The sequence below is a fragment of the Microtus ochrogaster genome, chromosome 1 (assembly GCF_000317375.1).
Source record: "Microtus ochrogaster isolate Prairie Vole_2 chromosome 1, MicOch1.0, whole genome shotgun sequence".
In the NCBI taxonomy this organism is placed as follows: Eukaryota; Metazoa; Chordata; class Mammalia; order Rodentia; family Cricetidae; genus Microtus; species Microtus ochrogaster.
The window spans coordinates 107554195-107570861 of record NC_022009.1 but is presented as its reverse complement, the minus strand read 5'-3'; the positions used below and the strand labels follow the sequence as shown (position 1 = coordinate 107570861).

General features: G+C 44.6%; 1 protein-coding gene across 1 annotated transcript in view; it reads left to right on the top strand.

The window, feature by feature from the left end:
* The first annotated feature begins 14743 nt into the window (after positions 1-14743).
* Mindy4b (MINDY family member 4B) overlaps positions 14744-16667 on the top strand; it is a 28896-nt gene continuing 26972 nt past the window's right edge. The window contains exon 1 of the mRNA XM_026778896.1: positions 14744-14860. Within this exon, the coding sequence (XP_026634697.1) occupies positions 14744-14860 (117 nt within the window). The remainder of the gene's footprint in view (positions 14861-16667) is intronic.

Below are 16667 nucleotides of genomic sequence, written 5' to 3'. Positions count from 1 at the left end.
CCCAGCAAGCAGATGTTATTTCTAGTCTCCACATATTCGTTGTCACAGATCCCGGAAAGCGGAGGTGAAGCTGGTGTCCTAAAGTCACAGTGCCCAGAATCTTTGCAAGGATTCTTTGTGACGGTTTGTTTAAGGTGTGACATTGTGACTATGATGGTCAAAACTAGAAAACCTTTACAAACAAGCCAGCCAGGATCAAAGGTATCTTCCCTTCTGCATCTGAATGCTTGCAGTGGCCAGCACTGCAGCAGCCACCCAGGCGTGGTGGGAAATGCTCCCGACTAGACAGCCTAGTGAAAGCGACCCACCCACTTGAGACAGTTTCTGGCTTCCTGTCTGTGGCACCAATGAACTCCAAATTATGAACAGTGTATAAATTCAGAACCGGATGGTATTGAGCTGTGCCATGGCAGTCATGAAGCGTGATCCAACTAAATTCTTTCCCCTTGAATTGTCCACCAAATTAATCTGCTGGTGACCAAAGGCCACAGTGAGTCTGAAACTGACCCTCCTGTACTCCCAGTGTGCTAGCCTCAGGAAAGCACCCGGAAAAGAGCAAAGAACAGAGAGCTTTGGCCATGAACACTAGAGCTCACAAAGGGTTTGGAAATGCTCAGGAAAACAAACCTGGAGCTAGGAAGAAGGCTCAGCTGATAGAGTGCTGGCCTCAGGAGCATGAATATCTGAGTTTAGATCCCGGGCGCTCATCTGAGAAGCCTGGTGGCACACATCTGTAATCCCGGCACTGGGAAAGCAGGGATCTGGGAGCTCACCGGTGAGCCAGTCACACCTAGTCAGTGAGTTCCAGGGTCAGTGAGAGACCCAAGAATAAGATGGAGGTGATTGAGACAGACATCCAAGTTGACCTCCAGCCTCCCTGACACCGCACACACACACACACACACACACACACACACACTTCATCTTAGTATAATTTACAAGGAAGGAGCTATTGTACACCTGAGATAACCGCTCTGATAGTGGAGTATTGTTTACACACAGACGTTAGAACACACTCTGCGATTTCAAGATGGAGTCCTTGCACCTTAATTCACCACACCTGAATGTTCCTAGAAGCCCACCAGGTAGTCTGTCCAGGAGCATGCACTTGCTTCATGTACTTGCTTTGGTGATGAGCTAATAATGCCCAGGCCTGGAAGTCATGAGCCGAAATTCTCAGGCTCAAGACTGTGTTAGGAGGGGAAGGGGAGGATGGAGGGGATGTCTCCCCGGAACTCCCATGGCTCTCCTTCCACCTCTTCCTCACTTCTCAGAGGCCTGGAAAACTTCCCTGTAGCAGCAAGCTTATATATATATAACAAGCGTTTGCTTGCTCTCTCTCCTCTAAAAGGAAAACTAGGGACAGACACTGAAACCTAATGAGACCCTCACAGACAGATTAACCATAGTCCTTCTGCCTGGACAGGAGCAGAAAACAGGCTCTTTAAAGACATCAGAATGACCATGAAAATCCAGTCACCACACACACACACACACACACACACACACACACACACAGTCTGCACACTCACAGTTCACACTCTCTCTTTGTCCCTCTTTCAATAGATAAAATGCCTGGGGTTGCCCTGAGGTGGGGCCCTGGCGTGACACTCTTTTGTCTGCTTTTTCATAGGGATCAAAGGCCTTGAAATTGACAGTCATTTTGCTGAGCTCGGCCCCTCTTCCAGTTGGTGGCCAGCATTCTCCTGAGGACTCAGGGCCCCCTGCTGGCCCTGGGCTGGCAAGCACCCCGCCAAGGTTAGGACCCAAGCACCCAAGCGTGGTTACCAGGCACCAAACTATCAAGGCTGTGACGCTGCCTGGAGGGGGTACGTGTCTAGGAAAGAGTGCAGGGGTGTTCCCTCGAGGAAGAGGAGAAAGGTCCCATATCAGTACATTGTTGCCAGGATTAGTTCTTCCAAACAACTGCTTTTACTGTTTTAATGGGTGAATACTGCCGGAAGCTTAGTAACTGAAAATGTAAAGCCACGGTTTAGGACTGCAAGGGGACATCTTGTAACAAAGGACTAATTTCATTCCTAACTCCACACGGAGTTCTTGGCCTTTTTATTATTTACCATTGCATCATCATTGATTTGGTTTCTTGATTTAGGATTACCAGCTGAGTCACCAAGTCCTACTCTTTCTTCTGTCCCTTCTAACTGCTGGTTTATAGTATTTTTAAGACAGACACCTTTGTGAGTTGCTTTAGTTTTTGTTTGTTTGTTTGTTTGTTTGTTTGTCTCAGAAAAAGGTGTGATGTACCTTTTATGAATCCAAACCCTGCCACTATACAGCACCTACACAGAGCTAAGGCAACATAGACATAAAAAGTAAGCAGGTGTTCAGACGTACATCAACTTGTGACCAGTTCAGAATCCCAGGACCTGTGAGAGGCACTGGGTAATTCTTTCTTGAATGACTCTGCCAATCAGAGTCCTTTCTATTCCAGAGAACCGACTGCTTTTAACCATAGCTAACATTCCCCAAACTGGGTCACCTTCCTACCATCTGACCCTTCCATTTCCCTTGATTTCCAGCTCATTCTGCCGCTAACAAGGCCCCGGAATTTCAAAGGGGAAAGGGGCTATTTTGGAGACTGCATTTCAGCACAGCCAGACCTCCCCAGTGCTGTCGCTGCTTGCAGTGCTAAAGGGAACATGCTGACGCTGGTTCCAGTGAATGAATCAAAGAGCTCCTGAGATACTGGTAGAGCTTCAGCTGCATGTCCTGCATGACATGCTCTTCAATCAGCTCCAAAGGTCACAGGGACTGCATTCCTTCTAAAATGCAGATCTTTCCCTCAGGAACTAAATTAAAAATGATAACGTGAGCTTGATCAAATGAAAGTAGAACTAGGTTTATGTCCAGATTCTTCCTCGATACCAACGAAGGAATGGACTTGCTAGCGAGGCAAGAGCAAACGTTTTGGGGTTTTAGTTAGTTCAAGCTATAATAGCCATCGCAAGTTCAGCCCTTATCTGACACATAATCATATCTCCTTATGTCATGATTCATTTACAAATAAAAAAAGAATGACCAGGTCATATTTATGTCTACACATGATATCACTATCCCATGGGAAAACTGCAAATATACTACATATTCAACCAGATTATAATTACACATAACGTGATGCAGCTATTCCTCATACAACCCAAATGCACTATGGATTTAGAACAGGAGGGGCACTCTTTTAGTATCTCAAACTCAAATATGATAACCGTCGGGAGTCTCTTAAGTGATATTACATCATATGGCAAAGAAATCGAGGGGGCAAACATCATCTCTGTACAAATGCATTCTTAAAAAATATGACATAAACACTCACGTCAGTTACAATCCTTGTTTCTGCCGCTGGTCACGTGGCCTGAACTTGTATTTATCAATACCTTCCTCTACCACCCATTCTGTATTTCCTCCACCTCAGCAGTTCTTGGCTCTTTTTCTTGAGGAGTGACCCATAGCTTCATTTCTGAAGACTCCGTGCCCTTTGTCACCCAGCCTGGATTAGACTGCTATGGTTTCTCATTGACTTTAATCACAGGTTGTGGCAGCACCAAGAGATGCCCTAAAGGCTATATCCCCTGCACTCCAGACATAATCCTTCTTACAGCCATCGTGGAGAAGCAATCCAATCTCCCCACGGTAGTCTGGATCAATCACTCTTTCTAACGCTGTTATTCCTTTCATAGTCTGTTGGTTTAAGAGCATTAGAAGCCCGAAGTGGCCAAGGGGAAGTCTGAACTTCCAGCTCAATGGAATGCTTGTTGTGGCTCCTGGCAGAAAGACTCCCCACTCTAGAATCAAAACTTCCAGATCAGCAGAATGTAGGGTTATGAAAACAGGAAGTAAATTTTTTTTAGGTGTCACTAGGGGTGATAATGAGTGGAATTATCTCCTTTTCCACCCCTTGATTCCTGAATCCGCGGATCCTGGCTATGAGAGAAACCATACCATATATTGTTTATGTATGTTTAAAGTACATACGACCTTCTGGAGAACCCTGCTCCAGCCCTCCAGGACATCACCCCCTAATTGGTGCTGTAACTGTCCTCAAAAGGTCATTTTGAAGGCCAATTGTTTCAGGGTGGTGGGGAACATGGTAACACCCATGGATTCCATGGTCATAGGCCCACTGTCGCATTCCTCGGGCTGTGAAGTGACTTCCTTGACCAGAAGCAATAAACATCGCCTGCTTTCTTGGCTTTATCTGAGTGCCCATCTCATCTTTCTTTCATCAGTGTAAAGTTCATCTGCAATTTTTAAAATGGCTACTTTGAACTCAGAAGTTTCAGTGTGAGACATTTGGGGGCTTTCCAAATCTTTTCACTGCCCAGAGAGTCCAAAGTTCTCATTCCGTGCGGTGCATACACTTCCGGATGGAGATCCAGCTGATGACTCCCTTCAGCTGAGGCATGGCTGAGGTTGAGACCTGTTCCACAAGGCTGCATTTCCAGCGTCTCTGGACACGAGCAACACGCCCCGTGTAAATCCCACGTCACGCTCTTAAGGTGCATACCCGTCCCCCCTTTCCCTTTGCTCCGGAATGTAGAGCTAACAGCAGGAGACAAACTGGGATTGTTCGTGGAAATTCTAGACATCCTATACTTTATTCATAAATATCTTAATAAGCCAGAACTCTTTTTTTAAAAATCGCAATGCCATTATCACACATGAAAAATAACACTTTTTATTGTCAAACAAGCGGTACTTAATTTTCCCTAATTGACTTTTTTTTTAGACTTCAAATATACTCAATACATTATATAATTAGTTGCTACACGTCTCTGCTGTACAGTGACTGGAGCTTTTATGGGAAGGATTCTTGAGCCTCCAATATGCCCCAGTTGCATATTTGGGGATCTCTCTGCCACACAAGGGCACCCCGGTTCCAGAGTCACTGCAGCCCCTGACTCTCAGGGAAAGTTCAGGCGTCCTTAGCCTGTCTGAGGCCTGGCCTGTTACCAAGCAAGACAGTCTGAATTCAGCATCCTGCCTTTTCCCTGAACAACACACATCCTAGTCCTTTGCAGGACCTGCCAAAGTAACAGACAACCTCCACCACTGTCCTGGGCTGAGTCACCAAGAGCCTAGCATTTCTTTCAAGGTAGACAATGGGTTGCGGTGAGAATCAGGCAATTGGTAAAGCGGAACTGTAAGGATTTAAGAGACTGTCTAGCTCTGGGGCCCGAGGTCAGCAGAGTTTCTAGATGGTTAAATAGAAAGTACGTTCGCTTCTGCAGACCCTACCATCTTGTTGCCACTCCTCATTCCTGCTACTGTGTGCCAACATGTCCATTGACAGTACAGAAACTCAGAGGGTGTCTGTGTCCCAATAAAACTTTATTTAAAGACACCAGTTTTTCAGTTTTAAAGTTTTATGTTCTCAAACAATATGTAATTATGTTATCAGACCTTCTATCATATATCCTCTATAATATACTATGAAATAGTGTAATATTTCATGTCATAAATGTTCTTTTATAAGTTCTTCAATCATATAAACACATGAAAATCAGACAAGCATGGTGACCTGTGCCTGTTATTCCTGCACTTAGGAGACTGAAGAAGGTGACCAGCCTGGGCTGCACAGGGAAACCTTGTCTCAAGAAACCAAAATAGTAACAATAAGTTAAGACACAAAAATCACTCCTCAATTACAAGATGTTTCAACACAGATAGAAGAATAAATTTGGACTGCGGGCTATAGTTTGCCAGTCATTAATGTAACCCATCCATCTTGAATGTTTAAATAGAATTAAACTGAGGACCAGAGAGGTGAATCAGTTCATCCAAAGCTTTGCAGCAGTTCAGATTAGAACCCGTCTTCATTCCTTAAAAGCCACCAAGGAATCATTTGCTATGCACGAATCTTTATTTAAGAAGGATCTGGAAGGTCAAGGGCAAGAGCCAAGCTCACAGTGCAATAGGGATTTTCACTGGCAGCAGCAAACCTGACTGCCACTCCTGTCTCCTAGTAACCATAGCCTCTGATGGAAGAGCTCTCTGCTTTGTTATTTATAACTTATTTCCCAGTAGGGAAGGCGAGGGATCAGATTACATTTAGTTACAAGGGCCCGGGGAATCCTGATCTACCATCTTAGGAGAGGCACAGCCTTAGGGTCACAGCTGCCAGATGGGAGGGACGCTACCTATAGTCTGGTCCCCATTGCTAGCAAGGGTCGCATAAGTGGTTACTGCAGGTTGGACACAAGTAGCAGATGGTGTAAGAGGTGGGAGGAGAGGTGGCCTCCCACTACCTGCGAGGAGCCTTGAGGAGCTTTGATACATGTTATTTCTTATCCAGCACATTGGCTTTCCTGCCCCCCTTTCTAATTTTGTTAACAATACCTGAGGCTTTTGGCTCTCAGAGTTACAAATCTGTTGCTGCTGAAGGAGCTTTCTGTTTCCAAAGAAAATGGAATGTTTTTATGTCCATGAAAGACACAGCGTGCTACAAAACCTAGCCAGAAACAGATCAGGGCCAGAAGAGGCCCTGGGCCCCAAGTCAACTGAGAAATTCGGTAGAATTCAGAGTCTGGGCATCCGGAGCTTATCACATAGGGATTCTCTCATGCCGTCCAACCCAGTGTTCTGTTCACTTACTCGGGCCCAGAAAGGAAAGCGGCTTACAGAAGTCTGCCCAGAAGATTTAACAAACTGGGACTGAGCTGCTTCCTCATCACCTCTGAGACGCTGGAGTGGCCCCTAAACCCAGACAGAACAGCTCAGAGCTGAAAAACCGAGCAGATACAAAGCAGCAACATGAAGAGCCAGGCAGAGCTTTTGTGTCTCCGGTCTATCAGTGTAAACACCCACGTGTCTGTCGCGGCAGGCCAGGAAAACAGAGCAGACTTTTGTTAACACAATCAAGGAACCAAAAGGACAGGCTGTGCCACATTGCCGGCGCTCTCCAGCGAGGAACTTCCAGGCCATCATTTGTAGCACGTGATCCTTAGGTTTAATGGCTTGGTGTTCAGAGGTGGAGAAAGATGAGCAGTCACCAGGATGCTGTGTGCTCTGCACCAGCGGTTTTCCTGCTCCCCTTGCCTTCCTCCAGGAAGAAATGTGGTTTGAGGGGAGGGTTGTCTCTGTTGGGTTTTGTTTGACTATTCCTTTTTTTTTTTTTTTTTTTCTTTTTTTTTTTTTCAGCGTGTTACTATGTAGCTACTATGTAGCTGAGGCTAGCCTGGAACTCCACCACAGCCTCCCAAGCAGTGAGATCACAAACCCATCCCTGTGGATCCTTGATACAGGCATCATTTCTCCCAGGGTCAGAGACTTTGGACACAAAGATCCTTCTTTTCCTGTCATCTTGCAGCAACCTATTCTATCACTATAGAGAAATAAGTTCTGAGCCAGGTGTGGTGGCCTTTAATCCCAGCACTCTGGAGGCAGAGGCAGGCGGATCTCTTCTGAGTTTGAGACCAGCCTGGTCTACATAGCAAGCTCCAGGCCAGCCAAGGCTACAGAGTGAGACCCTCTTTCAAAACAAAACAAAAGGTAAGTAAGTTCTGCTGTTGACTCTGTAAGTTCAGAACTAGTCCACCAGCTCTAAACAAAGATAGAGATTCAGCCTAGCCCACTGGCTTGGGAGACTCTAAGCACAGTCCCTGCTAAGCCAAGCCCAGATTCCTGAACCATCATGTCTATGGTAATTTGTACAAAGAGAAGTAAAGGTTCCCAGTACGAAAGGCAGGCTTTAGGGCTTGTGTTGTAAGTATTGGTTGTTGGATTCTCTATAATCATACTTGGGGCACCAAAGGAAAGCTTATCCATATGGCCCTCCTGGTTTTCAATAAACTATAGGAGATATTCAACACTGGTGTCAGACAGGCCTGGACCAGGTGATTTTGGCTTCTCTGTTGATTAAGTGCCCTGAGCATGTCGGAGACAGCTGAGACTGACCCATGGCAGTAGGTTAAGTGTATTAGATACATTTTTTTGTTTGTTGGTTTGCAGAGCTTGCACTGAGTCCAGGGTTGAAAGCGGACTGTCCTGGACAGGTGCATATGTTTGAACACTTGGTCCCCAGCTGGTGGCGCTGTTTTGCAGACAGTGGAACCTTTTGACATTGGACCTAGCTGACAGACAATAGACCACTGTGGGGGGGAAGGTTTATAGCCTGGCTCACTCCCCACCTTGAACCCTGTATCCCATCTACCAAGATGTGAGCAATCCACTCCACAAGTTTCTGCTGCAGAAGATCAAACCAGGTTAGCCACCGTGCCTTCTCTATCATGGAACTGTGATTCAAAATAAATACCCCTTTGAGTCACATCTGACTAATAATAGATTATAGTAAAAAGAGAAGGGCCCGATACACAAGCAGACTCCTCATCACTGAACTACAGTCCCTCTCCATTTTTGACTTTCAACATTTTCAACCCATCTATAATGGTTACTCATATTTTGACTAACCAGGTCTAAAACAATTGTCCCAAAGACACCTTGGTAATTTGACAGAATGGATCCCAGAACTCAGAAATCTTCCTTATATTTATCATAAAGGATGCAAATATGGAACAAGATGAAGCCGTTCATAAGGGGAGATCTGGACAGGTTCCAGGGGCAGAAGTCTCTGTCCCCAAGGGAGGAGGCACACCTCCTTCTGGTGCTTAGGCATGATTACCGGCTGAGAAGTATTTCTTGGGGATGTTCTCACCTTGGCATTACTGATGAACTGAGCCATCAGCCTTGGAGTTAAACGCTTTTCACTCCCCAGAGGCCAGAGGTTTCAGTTTAAAGTTCCAAGCTTCTAATCCAGGCCCAATCTTACCAGCGATTAGCCTGATCTAAACTGCCAGCTGTGGAAAGAAGGATCATCTCTCTCCTTCGTTATTCAGGCATTCCCACGCTTGTAGAAGCAGGTGCAAAACCAAACATGTATTTTACATATACTAGCCTATCTTTAAAGGCCTTTTAGGTAATGACTGAGACCCACGGCCATTACTGAGTGGTCAAAGACCAAGGGCCAACAGACTGAATTAGGACCAATGTCCGTTGACTCTCTCAGGACTTTGGAGTTCCTGACCTGCCCAAGACTCTTGCTGCCACTTGGAAAATAAAGTTAAATAATAAATAAATAAAACACAAATACAAAAAAAATTAAAGGGGAATCTTAGCATTTAAAAGATGAGAAAACAGATTAAAAGTTTTCTGGTGAGTCGTAACTATTAGGATTCTATTACTTGAGACAAAGGGGGAAGGGAAAGGAAGTAAGAACTGAGCAACTTCTCTCGGGTTACATTGTTACAAGAGCAGAAATCTGACCCTAGGCCTGACCCCATCTTCCCTCTCCTCACTATACTAGCAAAGAACAAAAGGAAAATACATCAACTATCTCCTAGAAAACGTGAAATAGCAAAATTGTTTTAGGAAGGAATATATCCAGAACGTTCCATGTCAGAAGGCAGGTCCAGAGAAAAGGAATAGCGATGCCTATGGACTTTAACCTGCTCCGAAAGAAGACTTTTCCAGAGACAACACTAACAAGACTTTCTGAAGAAAACAGAAAGCCTCTGAAATCCTGCTTCCGTCTTTCCGTTTGCGAGCTATTAGATGAAAGCAGCAAGAGAGAAAGCTGGGGGTAATTTCGCAAGCCTATGAAAATGCTTGTGCAAGTCCAAGGCTTACAGATTTGACTTGAAGGCTGAACTAAGGAAATGATGAAGAAGATTAGCCATTGCTTTCCAAAGGAGCATGGCAAATCTTGATGCCCCTACCTTCTCGAGCGCCCCACCTGCACACTTGAAATCCACACTAGCTTTTCTCCTGGTAGAAATTCCATACTCCATATTCAAACTACCCACACCTCTTCATTGCATCAAAAGCAGTCATGGGCAGGAACATTGGGCGATGCTGTGGGGTAGGGAAAAGGTATAAATTATAATAGAAACAGTACTCCTGTGCTTTCCATTACCACAGCCCTCCAGCCCCTCCCGGTTCTATCTTCTCTTTTCACTCCGCCTTTTATATCCAGCCCTTCCACTCTATGATTTTGACCAGATGCGCTAAAGACTGCCGGCTTCTGCTGGAGGTGCCTACGTCTCGTTTCTAACTCTTGGTATCCGAATCCTCTACACCAGTGGAATCTGTGCCAGTATCTAACTGTAGGGTTTTTCTTCACTCTTTACTCTTTGGGTGGGGTCACCATCTAGTTCCCAAAAAAGTATAAAGAGACTTATTCTTTCTTATGAATGTCCAGCCTTAGTACAGATTGTTTCTAGCCAGCTTTTCTTAACTTATCCCACCTACCTTTTGCCTCTGGGCTTTTACCCTTTCTATTTCTGTATATCTTTTCTTTATGTCTTACTCTATGCCTGGTTGTGTGAGTAGGTGGCTGGTCCCTGGAAGCCTCCACTCCTCCTTTTTTGCTCCTCCCTCCTTCTCTTTTTCTCCTTCTATTTATTCTCTCTGTTTGGTAACCCCCACCTATCCCTCTCCTGCCATTCAGCTCTTTATTAGGTATTTTAGGCAGACAAAGTAACAAAGCTTCACAGTATTAAACAAATGCAACCTTAAAGAAGACAACACATCTTTGCATTCTTAAACAAATGTTCCATAGCACAAACAAAGGTAACACATCTTAAAATAGTATTCTACAACACCTAACTGAAAAGGAAAAAGAAAGATTGGAAAAGTCGTGAGAGTGTAAACTATCCCCAAGTATCCAACTTGGGGATAGAAGTGGTAAGAGAGTCTGAGCAAGGGATGCTCAGGAATACTGAGTATGCTTAAATGGCCATCATCATTTGATTTAACCAACTCTTGGATTAAGTCAATAGAGCATTTGGAAGATAAACACGGTCTCAACAAGAGGTTATACCATGTTCATAGATTAGACTTCTCAATAGATAAAGATAGCAATTCATTCCTATTGCCCAAATGAAAAACTAATGTACAAAAAAGATTTAAAAATTTGTCCAAGGCAACTTATAGTAGGTAAAGCTATGGCCCAGAGCTAAGTAGCTTAAGCCCGGAGACTGTGCAGCTAGCCTGCTTTTTCTCTGGCTCCTTCTCTGTGCCGCCTCACAGCCTTTCCCGTGTGTGTGTGTGTGTGTGTGTGTGTGTGTGTGTGTGTGTGTTTCCTCCACGATAAAGAATGAGAACATATTATTCACCTTGGCATCTGCAAGTGCCCCTCATGTTTATTGATAGCTTGTCTAATCACTGGGATTTATGTGTCTATCTTCAAAGCATCTACACAAGTTAGAACAAAAACATAACCCCAAACACAGAGTTAATAATGATTCTTAAGAAAAATGGCCTTCTCAGCTGTTCTCTTTTCCTGGCTTTGGAGTCTCTAAATAATTTAAATGGCACATCTAGAATTTATTTTTTTAATACGGTTTTCTAAATAGGAATTTTGAGGACATTTCTCATTATTATATTAGTTGAGAACAAGAATTGTGCAATCTCTTATTTCTTCTTCTGTAGTAGAGCTGTCTAATAAATATTAAACACTGATACCACCATTAAAACTGTAAAATTATAAAGAGGAAAATGCAGAAGACTTTTATCTTTTTGGAATAAAATTTATGGTTTAAGAGAGGCAATAAGAAAGGATTTATTTATACCTCTTTGGTTTACAAGAGCATGCTAAATCTGGTAGACATTTACAGGGCACGTAAATATGAAATGGCTAGCATCACCCAAAATCTAAGAAACAGTGGTGGAGTGCTCCTAAGTTGGATTGTGCATTGTAGAATGCACAGTTTGCCTGTGCATAAAGTGCCTTGCTATGCTTCAAGGTCTTTGCAGTAATCTAAGCCACCAGTCCTCGGAGGCCTGACCACTTTGGCTACAATAAATCTAAGTGACTTCTTTGCATGCCTAGGATTCTACGGAACTCATGTCCAGAAGCATCTACAGTGAAAATGGTCTCTTAAAGATGTTCAGTTTTAACACCCAGTAGTCAGAGGAAGGAACAAAACTCGCTGGTAACCAATCCCCTGTCTTTGCATCAGCAGTCAAACTGGCAGGAAAACCTACAGGGTCGTGACCACTAATAATTTTTTATGCCAACTATTGTAAGTACAATTCATTCAGCCAACAGGAAGAGATGGGACTTTTAGATTTCTCCTTGGCGCCCGCTCTTCGGCATTTGTGCCAGATTTCTGTCCACTAAATTCTACACCGCGCATCTGTTTGTTAGCCGGTGTCGTCCTTGGCCCGTACAAACATTTCTTTACGTGATCAGGAAGGTTCTCAGTCCCTGGGTCAGCACATTTCTGCTCCACTAACCCTTTCCAGGAGACAGCCTAGCCCAAGGAACAATCCCATTACACCCGCATCGTGTTTCATCGGTTACATTGTCTCCAATGATTCCATGCAGGTGATTGAAATCCCTTTGTTTATAAACCTATCTTGGATTAAACATTCATGGCACCTACACAGTGGACCAAAGTACAAAAACGTACCTCGCCTCTAATGAAAGTTTAATGGAATCTGCTCAGAGCAGCGACTGTGTCGCCTGAGCTCTGTGTTCCAGACGCCTCTTCTCTCCACAGCAAGGCTGTCTCTCCCATCTCCACAGCCTCCTCATTTCTAAGTCCTCGCTTTCTCTAAATGGATACAGAGATCTCAGTCCAGGAACAGAGTCCTCTCGGCCTGGATTTAAATGAGATCACTAGGGAAATTTTACTTCTTGACAGATGGAGGGGAATCTTCAGGTAAGAATCACAGGTAAGAGCTGTCATTGTCTCGCCCCTCCAAAACAGGGGTCCAAGGTGTGTGAGCCAAAGATACTTATGTCTTTCGCATGACAAGTGTTCGTCATAGACTTGCAGTTAAAAGGCCTCCGCACACCTTTTGCTGACAGACTCTAGCAAGGCGGGGACTGGGGAGGTGTGAGGATGTGAGGTTTGAGGGGACTCAGTGATTCACCTGCTGTTTCCTCTTTCACGTACAGGTTAAGAACCGACAGCACAGATTCTCAGGTAATTGCTTCCTCAGAGCCAGTGTGTTGTTTTCTCTAGCTGCGTCTTCACACAGTCACACTGAACAGCATGATTTTCACGTATCCAGTGCACACCACATCACCCAGGCTCCAGCATGGAACATGTGGAAACATTAGGGAGGTTTAAAGCCCGTGGGAGAGGTTTTCTTCAAAAATTTCTCTCAATACTTTTTTTTTCCTATTTGTTTGTTTGTTTGTTGAGACAGGTTTCCCTGTGTAGCTTTGGAGCCTGTCCTGGAACTCATTCTTTAGACCAGGCTGGCCTTGAACTCACAGAGCTCTGCCTGCCTCTGCTTTCCGAGTATTGGGATTAAAGGTGTCGCCACCACCGCCCGGCCTCTCCCTACTTTTCATCAGTAAGCACACCATATTGCTACTATTTAGAAAAAGTGGTGTGAGAATAGAAAAGTTCCTCCACTTGTAAAACGAAGCTACACTGTAGCAACTGAGTGTGGTCATGTCCCTAAAGAAAAGTAGTTTTAATCATAATTACCTTTATTGGCTTCTGAAAGGCTGTTTTCCTCACCGTTTTCAAACAATGGGCATAAAATTATATTCTGGTGTTGTAAAGGCATTTTCCAGCTTCTCATGCAATGGGAAATGAAAGACACGTGTAATCTATATAGCCTAAAAGTGTAAGGTAATAACCTTGTATCTCAGGATATACTTCAATCTCTGAACCAAGGTAGCACAAACCATTAAGGTGATTTTTTTTTTCCTGGCACTAATACATGTGATTAAGCAATTGAACTGTCAGTAGTTTAACTGCATGGCTAAAGCACTTCCCTTCTTGTGAGGAACTTGTAAGCAAAGCCTCATTTTTTTCCTAAAGCCCCCTTAGCCCTAGTCTAAATTAGAATCAGGAAGATAATGTTTCTACTTTGGTTCTGGAAATATTAAATTTTGATAGTTACCACTGGGGAGATAGGACACTCCAAAGATAAGATGGCTGTCGAAGGGAAGGCATAAATAAATTCCAGCTTATGGTTTGACACGGGATGGGAAAGCCCATTGGTATGAAGGTGATGATTTTCCATTTGGGTTACAAAATTCATCGCAGCCCATCAGCTTCTGTGAATCAGATGCTGCGTTCGTGAGATAAGAAAGCATCCTCACCTCTAGGGAACAGAAACACTAAGAAGGCAGTACCCTTCGTGGCCGGGAAGCTGTTTCCATAACACTGGTATAGGAATGAGTAGGTTAAGGGTTGATGTTAACTAACCCAGAAATGCCACAAGCATAGGTCAAGAAATGTAAAAATAGATTTTTTTTTTTAAAAGACAGAAGAGAGTGTTTTAAGAATCGCAGTCCCTTGAGGGGACAAATGAATCAGAAAGAATTAAGGGGGAGGGTAGTACCCAATTCTTTGATTGTCCAGTTAACCAGATAACAAGGATAACCTGGCCTAGACGGATAACTCATTCATTCGGCACTTACAAAATGCTGTCATCCCAAAACAAGACGAGGTGACATTTGCATTCTTCTCTAAATGTAATTTCAAGTCCAGGTCTTGGTCGCATTCATTATGTTTCTATAGTTACAGTTCACTTCCAGTCCATCAAACTCAGGAGAAACCCCTTCGACCCAGACACTGGGCCTTTCCGGCCCTTCGCGACTGTTTAGCACAGCTTAGACATCTTTAAAAGTGAGACGTCATTTCCCGAACACTGACAGACTTAAAAGCTAGGTCTTTAGTAGCTGTTTACTGGCGGGTGTCATTTCACACAGAATCGTGACGGCAGCCATGTATCTGCTGAGGAAACTGGAGACGGACCGGGAATGCTTCGACCCAAAGGACAAGAACAGGTGCCATTCCGTAGCTTTTGTCCTGTCCCCAAACTCTCCACCGTCTCTTCAAAACTGAATGGTTTGCCCATCTCCCCAGCGATGGCCACAGTAAGTAGAGCATGTCAATTAAACATGAAATGAAACGTGATCTTCCGCCAGCCAATAGCACTGGGGAACTGGATCTCCTGTCGTGGGAGGGTATTACGGAAGACGAGACCACAGATGGCTGTTATTGGTAAAAGGAGTATATAATTAACATGACTTATTTATGGTGTTTGTCAAGGACACCGGTGGTGACTGTCTTTTCCTCACAGACTCTTTACATTCTCGGTTAAATCTGAGGGAGGGCAAGGGCATTCTAATGGTTTGTTGTTTAGCAAACACTAGAACAAGCCGTTTATTTGACAGATGGATGAGTGTGTTACAAATGTGTAAAAGGGACAGGCAGGAGAGAGACAGAGAAGCTTTCTAGATCTGATCTTAGAACAAGGCTTTGATCTCAGAAGAAAACCGTTTGGAGAGCTGTTAATATATAGACGTCAAAAGAACTTGACAGACCAGGCTGTGGTGGCGCACACCTTTAAAACCAGCACTCAGGAGGCAGAGGCAGGAGGATCTTTGTGAGTCTGAGGCCAGCCTGGTCTACATAGTGAGTTCAGGACAGCCATCACTACATACAGGGTCCCTGTCTCAAAACAAACAAACAAAAAAGAACTTGACATTTGAGGCGCTAAGGTGATCTGGCAGCTTCTGGCCTCAGAGACGGTTTATTGAATTCAAGTCTCAATCCTTGTGAGCATGAGAGTCTTGGCAGAAGCCTGGCCAGAGAATAAAACCAGAGTCACTCGAGGGGGACAAACAAGTAGAGGCTGGAGGCAAGATCCTGGCTGTGAGAAGGAGCTTGTGCCATGGTCAGAAGACACAGCTGAAGGCTGGGAGTGAGGTAAGGTTAAGTCAGGAAGAAATACCAGCAAGGGCTGGAGCTCCCTCTGATTAGGCAGTCCTCCAATAGGATCCCTAAATCATAATGACACTCGAGCCTCCAAGATAATACCCCACACTCTCCCCATCCTCCGAATGTCTGTGTCACACTGGAGAACCACAAAGGCTGAGGAATGGAGGTAGAAGAAGCTCTTCCTTCAAAGGCTTTGTGCTCCTGCAACGTTGCAAAGACAACCAAAACCAGCCTAAGCATCTCGGCAAAGAGCAGCAGCGTTTGCTGTGTGGTCAGACCCATCACATACACTGAAGCTGCAGCTTGTGCAGGGCCCACTGGAGAGCAACGAGCAGGGACTGAAACCTCTTCTGGAAATGCCACACAGAACTATCATATAAAGTCTTCCTTGGGCTTCTTGGGCACCAAGGCTAGGTGCCCTTCCTCACAGGCAGCTCCGTCTCTTGCCCTCCCTTCTTCCTCTCCCTGGCTCACAGGAGACCAGGCATGCGGCAGAGCTCTCGTCAGACCCAAGATGCTCTAATTCATTGCTGGCTGTGAAGCCTGAGATGGAGTCTCAACTTGTGTCTTACGTCTCCAGTAAGCTGTTCTCCTTCTGATTAATGAACAGTAGTGTGGAATCCTGGGCGTGATGTAGGGCTCAGAAGTTATGATGCCCATACTGTGATAAAGTTCAGAAGTTACAGCAATACACCTGTTCATGTCTAGTGCGGTACCTAAATGCTCCAGAACTCCTTTGTGTACCGACGTGACAAGAGGGAAGTTCCACACCTGACCTCATGTTGCAGCAAAATCACAGGCACTCTGAATGTCATAGCAACTACCTTTGTGCCATGGCCTTAAGATTTACGTGAACTATAGCTAGTTTCATATTAATTGAGCTCTGTTTCCAAGGTGTCCTATCTCATACACACACACACACGCACACACACACTCTCTCTCTCACACACACACACACAC